General features: G+C 35.0%; 1 protein-coding gene across 5 annotated transcripts in view; it reads right to left on the bottom strand.

The window, feature by feature from the left end:
* Nucleotides 1–13,343, bottom strand: part of DMTF1 (cyclin D binding myb like transcription factor 1) — a 45,559-nt gene that overhangs the window by 17,316 nt on the left and 14,900 nt on the right. For all 5 annotated transcript variants that reach the window (XM_045494669.1, XM_045494667.1, XM_045494666.1 and 2 more), the window contains 4 exons: nt 10,680–10,774; nt 6,289–6,403; nt 5,328–5,404; nt 494–651 (listed from right to left, as the gene is read on the bottom strand). In XM_045494669.1, coding sequence (XP_045350625.1) covers nt 494–651; nt 5,328–5,404; nt 6,289–6,403; nt 10,680–10,774 — 445 coding nt within the window. The remainder of the gene's footprint in view (nt 1–493; nt 652–5,327; nt 5,405–6,288; nt 6,404–10,679; nt 10,775–13,343) is intronic.

Genomic DNA, 13,343 nt, shown 5'->3' with positions numbered 1-13,343 from the left:
ACTGTTGCCTATAACAGAAATCCATGCATTGTATTAAAAAATTTAGTTATTTTTCCACTCTGGTTTTATTAAAAAAAAAAAAAAAAAAAAGTCACTAACCTAGGAAATGCTATACTATAAAAAAAAAAAAATTTGAATAGGAACAATGTTACTGATGAATTGAGGTTTTTCCACACTTCCTAAATCTTTAACCACTATAATACATTTTATTGTAACTTACTTTATTACAAAGCAGAGTTTGACGTATGAAGACAGCTAAGTCTAAAATCTGACATATATAAGGGGATTTAGATTCTAGTTTCTAGGAGCCCTTGTTAAAATGAGGTTTCCATATTTATAACATGGAAATGGAGAGAAAAAATATTAACACAACAAACTAATCATAGCTGTCTCCAATTAAAGTTTTAATCATAACTATACTTTAAAAAATGAAAGCTCCTTAAGGTATTTCCCCTAATTACATGAAAACATGCAGCATTACAAGTTTTCATACTTTCCCACATGGTTTCTGTCATCATACATGCGAAGCACTCTTCTATAAACTGCAAACAAAGGCCGGTTCAGACCCCATGCTATAGTCCTGTAGAAATCTTTTCTTTCGTCTTTTGACATCTCAAAGATGATTTCTGTAGCATCTTTTATTCCGCGTGCCTAAATGGGTTACATTTCTTTGATTTAGGGATTTCTGATAAAATGCATATGGATATACTATGCTTTTTAAAAGTTGTTTCTTTTATGTTCAAGATCACCAATGGCATTTAGAAAAATAATGCATTGTTAATTCATTAATAAGTCAAATATAAACTTTAGAATGTTTCAAGAGATAATAAAGTGATACTTTAATGTTCCAAAAAGAAACTGTATAAAATTCAGTAAAGTTGTGTCAACCCCTTTTAAAACAGAAAAATATTAAAATCTAAAGTAGAAAATCATAACAAAATTAATGGAATGAAGAATCAAGTAACAGAAATGACAAGCAATGCTAAAAAATGCTTCTTTCAAAAGACCCATTAAGACTAATAAAATATGAAAAGATAAACTTACAGCAAAACTAAAAGACAAAACCATACCGGAAATGAAAAACATGGGGCCTAAATAGAAATGCTACAGAGAGTAGAGAATTAAACATTATGAAAATTCTATGGCAATAAATTTGAAAACTTACATAAAATGAACAAACTCCTAGAAAAATTAAACTTACCAAAATAGACTCAGGAAGAGAAAGAAAATCTAGTAAGCATAGACCATCAAGAACATTTAATAAGTTATTAATAATTTTCTAACAATGGAAACACCAGGCCCACATGGCTTTATAGGTAAATCCTACCAAACAATCAAGATAATTCTGATTTTTAAACTATTCTAAGGTATAGAAAAACAGGCGGGACACTTCTTCATTCTCTTTATTAGGCTGACATAACCTCAATAACAAAACCAGACAAGGACAGTTTCAGAAAAGATTTTTCAGGTAAGCTCATTCATTAACATAGATCCTCTAAGTCCTTAAAGTATTTTAGGACAATGAACCCAACAATGTATAAAAAGGTTAATAATCAATGCAAAAAGTGAGCTTATTCCAGGAATACAAATTTGTGTTAATTTCAGAAAAAATTAGTTATTAATTATAAGATTTATGGAAAAAATATAAATATAAATATCAAGTTTGGTTTTGCTGACAATTTGATAAAAGAAAATATTTAGCAAGGCTGCCGCTTACGAAATCAATATATAAAGTCATTTATTTGCGTTTCTATAGAAAGTTCGTAACAAAGTTTACAAGTTCTCATTTACAGTAACATCAAAATTAAAAGCAATAGGACTAAATCTTAGGCAAGTTACCCAAGTCCTTCATGGAGGAAAACAAACTATCAAAAGGCATTAAAGAGGAATTCACTACAATGGAGGGCTATACGATGTTCTCACTAGCAAGATGAAATACTATAAAGATGTGAATTCCCCTCAAACTGATGCACAGATTCAATGCAGTCCCCCCAACAAATCCCAACAGTTTCCATTCTCTGCAACCTGATTCTAAATTTATAAAGGAAGAGCAAAGAGCCAAAACTAGCCAAGACATTCATAAAGAGACTTGTATCAACAAACAGAACCTGGGAACATATTAGAAAACCTAGAAACAAATGTGTGGAAACTAGATCTGGGACAGAATGGACATTGTACATTGGGAAAAGACTGATATTCCATAATGATGCCAGGACAACTGCCATCCATACAAAATAAAACAAAAAACCCCAACAACAGTGAAATCCTATCTCACAGCTATGGGAAAAAAAATCAGTATGAAAGGCAAAACTAAAACTTTTATGTCCTTGACGCAGAGGAGGAGTACCTTAAACAACCATGCAAAATATAAAGGTAAAAATGATTATTTTTATATTGAAAATTAAGAATCTTTTTTCATCATATGACCCCTAGGGAGAAGGAAATGCTAGGCCACTGAATTGGGACAAGATATCTACAATACAAATAAACAAAAAAACCATTAGTAACCAGCATACATTAAGAATGTCTAGGGGCACTTGGGTGGCTCAGTCAGTTAAGCACCTGACTCTTGATTTTGGCTCAGGCCATGATCTCAGGGCTTGGGGAGATGGAGCCCCACAACAGGCTATGCGCTGAGAGCACGGAGCCTGCTTAGGATTGTATTTCTTTTCTTTGTCCCTCGCATATGCGTGCTCGCTCGCTCTAAATAAATAAATAAATAAATAGTCTAGAAAATGAAAAAGAACCCTATGGAAAAACTGACAGAAAATACAAATAGGAATTTCAAAAAGGAAACACTAAAAATGGCCACTAAGCATATATAAAAGTATGTAATCAGAGAAATACAAATTAAATCCATAATAAAATACCACTCACACCCATCAGATTTTTACATATTAATAGCAAAAAACCTAAAAAGACCCTAAATGACCACTGACTGCACCTGGGTAGGTATTTATCCTAGCATAATGAAATACAGCTAAAAAAATCAACAGGGAATGGATCACAAAATCACAACAAACAACAGAAATCAGTTAACACTCAGGATAAATCTATTTACATAAATTTCAAAAAGAAGTAAAATTATACTGATATGCATTATATATATTCTTTTGAATATGTAAAATTTCAGAGTAAAAAGTCTCTAAATTTTTTAAAATTAATTTTCTTTTTTAAGTAATCTTTACACCCAACATGCACTTCAAACTCACGACTACAAGATCAAAAGAGTGACACACTCTACTGACTGAGCCAGCCAGGAACCCCAAGTTTCTACATTCTAGAATCGAAATATTTCTTATGCAGTTTCAATTATGCAAATAATTAGGCCTAATATTTATAAGCCTAAATATATGAAAGGCAATGTGTTGCAGGATGACCATACAGTGAGATGGAAAGATTTTCTTTTTCTTCTGCTGTTTTTTTTTTTTCAAACTTGTGACAGTTACTTTCATTTATCTGACATCTAATTAATTGGTTTAAAAATGGCACCACAATGTTCTTAAACAGCAGCACATACTAAAAACCATGGTCAAATATCAAACAAATTATCTTTTCCCAAGATCAGTACATCTTTGTGGACATTTCCTATCTCTGCCAATCCATTCATTATTCTCCCAGTTATCCAAAAATAAAACATTCTGAAGTTATTCCAACCCCTCATTTTCCCTCTTCCCCAACATCCAGTCACCAGGTTTCCTTAGAGATTACCTGCTTATCTGCCCTTTCCCTGAAAATTCTTCTCCCACCACCATAGCTTAAAGTCCTTACTACTCTCATCTGGTCAACTGAAATGGTCATCTAAAAGCTCTCAAATTTCAGTCACATTCCCACCCTTTAATCCCTGGAAACCATCTACTCCAATCCCCTAGACAAGAAACCACCTTAATTCCCAAAGTTCAATGTTGTTACTGTTTGTCATTGCCTTATTTAAACCTGCAACATTTTTCCAGGTTTTTCCATTTTAACTAAAGTGTATGTGACCAGTGGACAACTTTAATACACTTCTAGATACATTTTCAATGGTCACTGCACTTGTGTTTCTCTTAAAAACAAACAAACAAAAAACCCCAAAAAACTAGTTTGCTAGGAATAATCTTTACCCATTAACAAAGAAATGAAGTGTTTCACTCTTTACAGTTCATAAAGCTTAGCTTGGGAAGAGTACAGCTTAAAATTAAGCTTTACAACGTGGATATTCTAGGCAGCAAATGTATTTATAATAGTGAAAAATAATATAAACCACCTAAGGATCAAACAATAGAATGGTTAAATAAATACTGTACTCCTCCCATTCCCAAACAGTGCTAATGGTCTATATTTCAAACATGCACTAACTCCTTTACAGGAATGGTCAGCAAATCTCTGGAAACATTTCCTTGAGAAGAGCACAGATCTACTCCACCAATTCCTCACTTAACTAAGTTACCAGTTTTTCTCATTTTCCTATAGGAAAGAGTTCTAATTTTTTGGACTGGATTTCAAAGTCAAGTTTCCAGAGGCTAATTAACTCAGTTCAAGTTAAAAGGGCTAATTCAACGTGCTCTGGGTTTCATTTCTGATTCCTAGGTACTCAGCATTTACTCATGCTGTTCCCTCCAGCCCTATTCCAGTCTAAGTTCTATTTCTTAAAGATTCCGCTCAAATCCTTGATCTTCCAAGTATTTTCCCTAACTGTCCCAAACCCTAAAAATACACTCTTCCTTCTCTGATTTCATGCAGAATTTATCACTCACATGGTACAAAGCCTTGTGTTGGTCTTCACCTGCTTTCAACACTCCCAAATGAACTGCTGGCTTTTCAAACACCAGTACCTTGTGTTATAGGAATTCCTATCTCCAGTGCCTCAAAAATACTGTGTTCGAGAGACATTTACTGAAGAGGATGACTTAGCTAACATATAAGCCTCAACAGGAAAATGAACTAAATTATCCATTTTTTTAAAAAAGGGAGGACTGTCATGTCAGAAATTCACTCAAAGAAGAAGATGTGTATCTTAAGCTTTAGACAATACAAGCTTAAACTCTTAATTATTAGGTTGCTTGAAAAGACAGGGCTTTAGGGTTTTGAGAAGCTGTGAGGATTTTGTCTAAACTTTTGGTATTAACTAAAGCAGTAAAACTATTTTAAACTAAGAATTCAAAATTTGTTTAAAAACATACCATAATCACACACCTTACAATTATTAAGCCAAGACACATATTAGCCAATCATCCATTATAAAAATTACTGAAAAGCTCCTAATAAGTACAGACAATATGATGCTTTGATAATTTTTGCAACTGGAAATGAAAAAATTAGTGAAACAAAAATATGCCATAAGATACCTTTAGATAGCGTTCAATATTGTTCATCAAAATATCAATTTCCTCCTTAGACCACATCCCCTGTTTCCATTTATGTCCTTTAAAGGAAAACAAATAATATTATAGAAAATGTTATCCTTCAAGATGGATAAAACACTAAAGATTTGCTTTGTGATTAAATAAATTATCTGTGTGAATAAAAGGCAGCTAATTTCTCCTTCATCTGAAATCTGAAAGATCTCCACGTAGTTGCTTTTGTAACCTCTGGTTTTTAAAAAAGAATACATTCAATCTTACTAAATAAAGGCAGTAAGAAGTAAAAGGTGAGAAAATTATTACTTCCTATCAGTTATATTTCTTATTCAATAATAAAAGCCTGCTAAAAAAAGGCACGAGAATTATAAAAGCCAAATCATGCTCCAAACTTTCTGAAAAATTTATCCAATGCAAAAAATAAATTTTATGGGCAAAAGAATGTGCACAAAAGATTCTAGGACAAGGTAAACATAATCCAATGGATACCAAGTGAATAATACATTCTTAATGAGTATTTACTATACAGTGGTTGAAAACAATCAATTTACTTACTTTTGCTTCCTTTTCTTATTTCAGAGTGGCATATCCATGACCTGCACTTTGTTGTAGCAGTTCCCTAACAATCCTTATGAACTCTGCAGCACTATAAAACACTTACTTTAAGCTGCTAAGCTGCCTATCAGACCAAAGTTAGATCTCTGAAAAGACTGGTCTTCCCACTCCCATGCAGTAACTATACTGTCTTTTAATGGACATCTATTTATAATTTACTGCATGTCAGAGAAATGATCAAGTACTGAAAAACAAATGTTGGTTTCATGGTAAACTCAATTTCTGTAACTACTCAATCACAACTATGAAGGCCCAATCCAAAATCCTGATGACTACTAGATCTTTTTACCTCCATTTTTTTCCAGTGGACACTAAAATTCACAATATAGCTTACCTTTGTTAGTCAGAGAATCTTTATCTTCTTTAGTTGTAAACCATGCTTGGCTAACTGCTGAAACTTCCTCATTACCCAAGGGAGATATTTCATCTAGTTGCTCATTCTGTAGAATCTTGAAGATGTAAAAGTAGAAAAAAAAAAAAAAAAAAAAAAAAAGTATAGCTCGATTTAATACCCAATCTGATTCATCTTTGTGTGCAATACTAAACATTCTAAAACTCTACTAATACAGAATTCATTTGTTTCAGATATAGTAAAAATATATTCAATTTATAGAAAAACAAATTTTTTTTGCTGTTCTCATGGCAGTATGAAAACAAAACTGCCTGCGTTAATAAAATATGACCTTCATTTAAGCAAGTAACTCTGTACTAGTGGCTTAAATTTTATAGAATAATAGTTAAGATTCCATTATGTGACTGAATTAATATATCTGAAGCCATCTGTATATTCATATATGTAAAATGAGCTCATACATACAATAAAATGGAAATGTTACAGATGAGTGTCACGGTTGTTCATGTCCTTATAGGTTATTTGTTGCCTAAATATTTAGTCATCTGTAATGTACTCTCTTGCTAAATTTAAAGAATTAACAGGCTAAATCAAAAGACATTGCAAAATCACAGTCTGCTTATAGTTCACTGACAACTTTGTTTTAGCCAATCTCGAGAGTTGGTTCCTAACCTCATTAATATACCTTCTTCTCAAAGAACTATATGGTATTATTTATTATTATTATGGTAAAAATAATCTTCATTGAATAACATGAAGTTAAAAACTAACAACTTTATTGAGAACTTTATAACTCCCAATTTTTTAGTATATGTGCTGCTGAAGCAAGCATGAGATATAATTCACACACCATAAAATTCACCCTTTATAATATAAAATTCAGTTGCTTTCAGTGTATTTATCCAACTGTCACACCAGGTACATTTTCAACTACAGATATACCTAACCTAGCAAATTCTGCAGGAACAAAGCTGCTTAAGAGAGTTGGTCTTGGGCTAAAGACACATATAGTGTGAGTCAGAAAGATCTGGAAACAGTGCTACCATTTCAGGCATGAGCCCACCTACCATAGGCAGATAAGAATAGGAGGAAAGTCACATGCCTAGTGACCACTCAATTCCATTCGGTCTCAGACTAGATTAACTAAACTATGTCACTGGCTGGAGGTAAATCCTAAGAGATTGGACTATTTCTTGAATAGACAGAAATTGAATTTCTAATTTCAAGAGGAACTGAAATCATCCTACTTGGAAAGAGAGAAGCTGTCAGTGAACAAACCAAGCACAATGAATAGAAAAGCCACGTTTCCTTTGTCACCTACTTTATTTTTCTATTTGGGGGTAATGAATATATTGTATTTATTAAAGTGTTTTCTTAAATCCATGGGCAAAAAGCTAGAGTCACTGGAACAAGTATGAAAAGTTTTGTAACCCTGCATTTATGTGTCATAACACTTTAGATTTTTTCTTTTAAAGATCAAGCGGCTACCTTTATAAAGCTGAGAATGGAGACAGACTAGACAGATAATGTCTCTTGTATGCTGAAGAACCCAATTATCTAAGATTTGACACAGAGGTTACTGTGATAGAGACTGCTGTGAAAAGACCTTGATACAAACAATATCTACTGTTAAGAAATGTAATGTAGAAAATATTCTTCTGAAATGATGTTCTCTTATATATTAACCAGTTGCTTAAAAGAATAAAATGATCATTTCCCAGAGTGAGTCTAAATACACAGGCCACTCTATGAACTTAGGAATACACTTGTCATGCTAATTAACTGCTCTCTTTGGACAAATACCTAATGCCTTTTGGCTTAAATTACCCTGATGAAGAATTACAATTATTACTTAAGTCATATAATGGTAAACATATAAAAGGCAATCAAATGAAGCCAACAATTATTGTATTTTAGAACTAATAATTAACACTGTCCATAACAAATGAGTTAAATGAGGATAGTAGGAGACATAGTTACCTTAAATGTTATCTATCTACACGTAGTATGTAGATATTAAGTTTTACATTATTTTACCTCCATTTTCACTACTTTATGTAGAAGTTTTTTAAATTACTCAGATATGTTTAGTATACTTTTTTTTTTTTACTTGTGATTTTTTAGAGACAGAGCTTGAGCAGGGGAGAAGGGCAGAGGGAGGGAGGGAGGGTGGATGAGGGAAAGGGGGAGGGAAGGAGGAAGAGAGAGAGGAAGGGAGGGAGACGGGGAGACAGGGAGACGGGGAGACAAGAGAGGGGGAGAGGGGGTGAGGGAGAGAGAGGGAGAGAGAGAGAGGGAGAAAGAGAGAGAGAGCAAGAAAGAGAGAGAGAGAGACAGAGAGAGAGAGAGAGAGAGAGAGAATATCATAAGCAGGCTCCATGCTCAGTGTAGAGCCCCACTGGACCCTGATCCCATGATCTTGAAATCATGACCTGAGCCGATATCAAGAGTCGGTCGCTAAACCGACTGAGCCACCCACTATCGTGTTTTTTGTTTTTGTTTTTTAAATGCAGCCTTTTTGACTTGGTTGTAGGGTTTCATGCCTATAACATACATTGACTTAGGAATGTAAATCTAAGCATTTTACCCACTAAATGCCTCTTGCAACCACAAAGCACTGTATATATTGGGAAATTTTTTAGTTTCTAATCATTTTTCAAGATAGTTCCATTGCTGAAATGGGACAGTACAGTAACTACCATAATATGTGAAATAGCTACACCTGCTTTGACACAGAGGACAGAGCAAAAAGCAGACTATTTCTGAAATTTTAACTATGCTTTCACTCACAACCTAACGGTATTCTTACGAAACAAATATTAGAAACTATTACAAGTTTTTCATTGACTAAAATGGTTAATAATAAACCAAGAGGCTACTATGAAATTATAACTCACTAACTCTTAAGAAATAACCCAAACAAAACAACCCTATAATTTGTCTAACACTGCCACTGCTCAATCTTTTAACAACTAGGTTGTGAACCAAATCACCTATGAATACACACCTATTTGTATGGTGCTGAAAACGGAATCTAAGTGGGACTACATAGTCTTTGAATTGGAAATGAATTTGACAAGCCCCATTTTGAAGAACGTGCTCTATTGCTTCAGAGAGCATGGAAAAAATTCCTGTCCAAATCACCCACTGAAATATAAGAGCAGATAATGAGAATCTCTAGCTGGGCTCAAAGCTGTTTGAAGTACATGAAAGACTCACTCCTCTAGAAATTCAGTCATTCTGGAACCACTGTGAAGTTCCCTATTGAAAAAGGCTCACAGTGCACCCACTTGAGATATCCTTAGTCCTTGATGTTATATTATCAACTTGTAATTCTTCTACCTAACTGAAGAAGGCTCACTGTCATGCTTCACATAAGATAATGATGTAACGTCTCTACTGTCTACTTTAAAAATATTTCAGGGGCGCCTGGGTGGCGCAGTCGGTTAAGCGTCCGACTTCAGCCAGGTCACGATCTCGCGGTCCGTGAGTTCGAGCCCCGCGTCAGGCTCTGGGCTGATGGCTCAGAGCCTGGAGCCTGTTTCCGATTTTGTGTCTCCCTCTCTCTCTGACCCTCCCCCGTTCATGCTCTGTCTCTCTCTGTCCCAAAAATAAATAAAAAAACGTTGAAAAAAAAAAATTAAAAAAAAAAAAAAAAAATATTTCATTAATTAAAGAAATGAAACAAAAGAACAAGATACTAAAAAGAAAGGCCCAATCAGCCAGAGATATAAACTTATAAGTAAAAGAGATTTAAGCTCCAGGCTATCTAAAAGAGCAAAGGATTCTATTACTTTTGGCAGAAATAACTCATATGAAACACAGAAGTTCACATAAAAAGAAAGCAGTAACCCCTGATTGTTATCCAACTTCTTAACTCAGGGTAAAATGTTATCTAGTCCTGCAAACACCAAAAGGTTCTACCTGAGCTACAACTGTCATAATTAAAATCCGTGTTAAATAACTAGCTTCCATTCATATTAGAACACAGAACACATGTAGCCTTTCTAAATCCATCACTAGAGAGAAGTGCTGGGTAACACTTAAAAAGCTTTATATCAATATCTTATATAACCGGTAAGATAAAATTTAAAGTTATTTAACAGCTCAAATGAGTTCATTCCATGTAGCGAAAGAATACACGTGCACCATCTGTTTCAACAGATGTGAACCACTATAGGGAATGAATTTTAAAATTCTATCTTTGCCTACTATTGTGAGATTCATACAAGTGGGGACTGGAAACCTGAATGAAATAATAAATCTTACCTCAATTCTGTCCTTTGTCAGACAAATTATGTTCTCATCATTTTATCACCTAAGGTATGTGTTAAGGATAATCCTCTTGCAGTCAGTAAAAAGACTCACTATACCTGGATCTGTGTCACAGTTCCCTCAGTAATCTCATCATCTGCCACCTCTGTGGTTGCAGTCATGGTCACCTCAAAGCTCTGATCATTTTCTGAAACTTCAAGAAGAAAGAACAATTCAATTCCAATATAATAGCAAGTTCTAATTATTAAAAAAATAAAATCCATGGGAAAAAATACATGACCATCTAATTTCCTAGCACATTCCTTGCCAATTAAGTCTATGTCTATAAAGATACAGATATATATATGTTTAAGAAAAAGTCATTATGCACCTAATACACACTAAGTAATGCTTTGGGTGGTGGGAAGACAGCAGTGAGCAAATAAAACAGAATTGTGCCTTCATGGTGCTTATATTCTAGTAAGAAAGACACGAAATTAACATATTATGTTGGGTGGTGATAAATGAAAAAAAAGTAAAGCAGGAAAGGGAATGTACTGGGGGGAGGACATTGAAATTTTAGTAAACAGGAGAAGAGAAGTAACCCAGACTTGGAACAAAATGGGAAAGGGAGCTAGTCACACAGGTATCCTAAGAAAGAGCACTTCATGCAGAAGGAAAGCCATGGGCAGAGACTCTGAGATGGGGGCACATCTGGACTGTTCAAAGGGATGGCAAGTAGGATAGTGTAACCAGAGGACTGGTTCTGTGAGGACTTGTAGGCTAATGTAAAGACTTTGGCTTTAATTCTCAGATGGGAAACCACTGGAAGATACAGAGTGATATAATCTAATTTTTATTTTAACAGGATTGCTTTGGCTACTAACAAGAAAACAGCCTGATGGGTGGCAAGGGCGCTGTGAAATCAGTTAAGAAGCTAACTCAATAATCCAGGTTAGAGAAGTCAGGGACTTGGCCCAGGGCCAAAGGCAAGTGAGGATGATGAGCAGTTCAAACTGTGGATATATTTTGATATGAGAACCAACAGGATTTGTGGATAAACTAAATATGAAAGAAATTGACAACGAAAGGATGTTATTAAAGTTTTAAAAATCAGAGCTACTAGAAAAATGTACCTGCCACTAATGAAATGGGAAGATTTGTAGAAGCAGCAAATTTTAGAATTTAAGAAGTTTCATGGGTTGGTTTTTTTTTTTTTTATTTTAAAAAAAAAAAATTTTTTTTTTCAACGTTTATTTTTTTATTTTTGGGACAGAGAGAGACAGAGCATGAACAGGGGAGGGGCAGAGAGAGAGGGAGACACAGAATCGGAAACAGGCTCCAGGCTCTGAGCCATCAGCCCAGAGCCCGATGCGGGGCTCGAACTCACGGACCGCGAGATCGTGACCTGGCTGAAGTCGGACGCTTAACCGACTGAGCCACCCAGGCGCCCCTCATGGGTTGGTTTTAAACACACTACTTTGAGATACCTACTAAACATCTAGAGTTAAGATTAAGGTTGGACTGGAACAAATCTGAACATGATCACAGGAGACAGGATTTAAAACCACCAATTCTAGGGAATGAGAAAACAAAACAGAAGCAGCAGCCTAAGAATGGAGTCCTGGAGCACTCGAATTAGAGACTAGGGACATGTGGACAGGTCAGCCTAAGAGACTCAGAAGGCACAGACAGAAAGGTAGAAGAAAACTAGAAGAATGGGTCCCTGAAAGCCAAAAGACATTATTTCAGAGAAGACTGATAAATATTCTCAGAGTAATAAATATTGTCAAAAACTGTGGATAGATCAAGTGAAGACAAAGACTAAAACAAAAAATTCATCACTGGACTTAGCAACAAGATAGTTTCTGGAGACCTGGGAAGAACAATTTTGGTGAAGTGACAGAGATGAAAGCCAGACTGGAGTGGGTTTAAGGAAGAATGGGAGAAGAAATGGAGGGAAGTATATGGATTCTTTCAAAGTATTCTGCTCTAAAGGAAAGAGGAGAAGTTGGAGGGGAGCCCAAAGTGGGCTAACAGGACTTCTTATTTTAAAGAAGAAATTATAGTAGGTTTCTAACACTGATGGGAACGATCCAGTAGAGAATGAAAAGCTAATGATTCACACGAGAAAGGAAGAAATCCTCCAACAATGTCCTTGAGTAGGTAGAAGGGATGGGATCTAGTAAAGTGAAGGGCTGGCCTTAGTGAGAAGAAAAGATAGGAACATACGGACACAGATTCATATGGACAGATTCATTTGTAGTGGCGGAAACTGGCAGAAATTATCTTCTGACTACTTCAATTTTCTCAGTAGGGTAGAAGCAAGGCTATCAGTTGAGAGTGACAAAGGTAGAGAAAATACTGGAGGTTCAGGAATGTATGAAAATCATCTCTGAGTGGGAGAAAAAACCATTCATTTGTTAAGTGTGGCGTGACTGGCAGGCAACAGTATGAGCCCACCTCAAGTTAATGATCATGAATTTAAAATAAGATCATTCAGCTTGCTTGTGCTGTTTTTCAATTAGCTGTGCCAGTATAGACATAAATAGCCAGGCATATTTAACCAGGATTGTGGTTTCACTAAAAACAATGAAGTGAGAGAAGGAAAAAAAGGATTTGAGGGTAAATGCAACAGTGATTATAATGATTAATTATGAGCCAAACCTGGTAGGGAGAGATGGAAGTGGAAAAGGAACAATGAAAAAGTGGTTAAGATCAGTGGGTCCCTGAGGGGCAAAGGATTCCAAGTGTTGAGAGGATTAGAGAAAGTAACCTGGAAA

The sequence above is a fragment of the Leopardus geoffroyi genome, chromosome A2 (genome assembly GCF_018350155.1).
Source record: "Leopardus geoffroyi isolate Oge1 chromosome A2, O.geoffroyi_Oge1_pat1.0, whole genome shotgun sequence".
In the NCBI taxonomy this organism is placed as follows: Eukaryota; Metazoa; Chordata; class Mammalia; order Carnivora; family Felidae; genus Leopardus; species Leopardus geoffroyi.
Note: the sequence above shows the minus strand (reverse complement) of the source record. Positions and strands in the feature narration are given on the sequence as shown.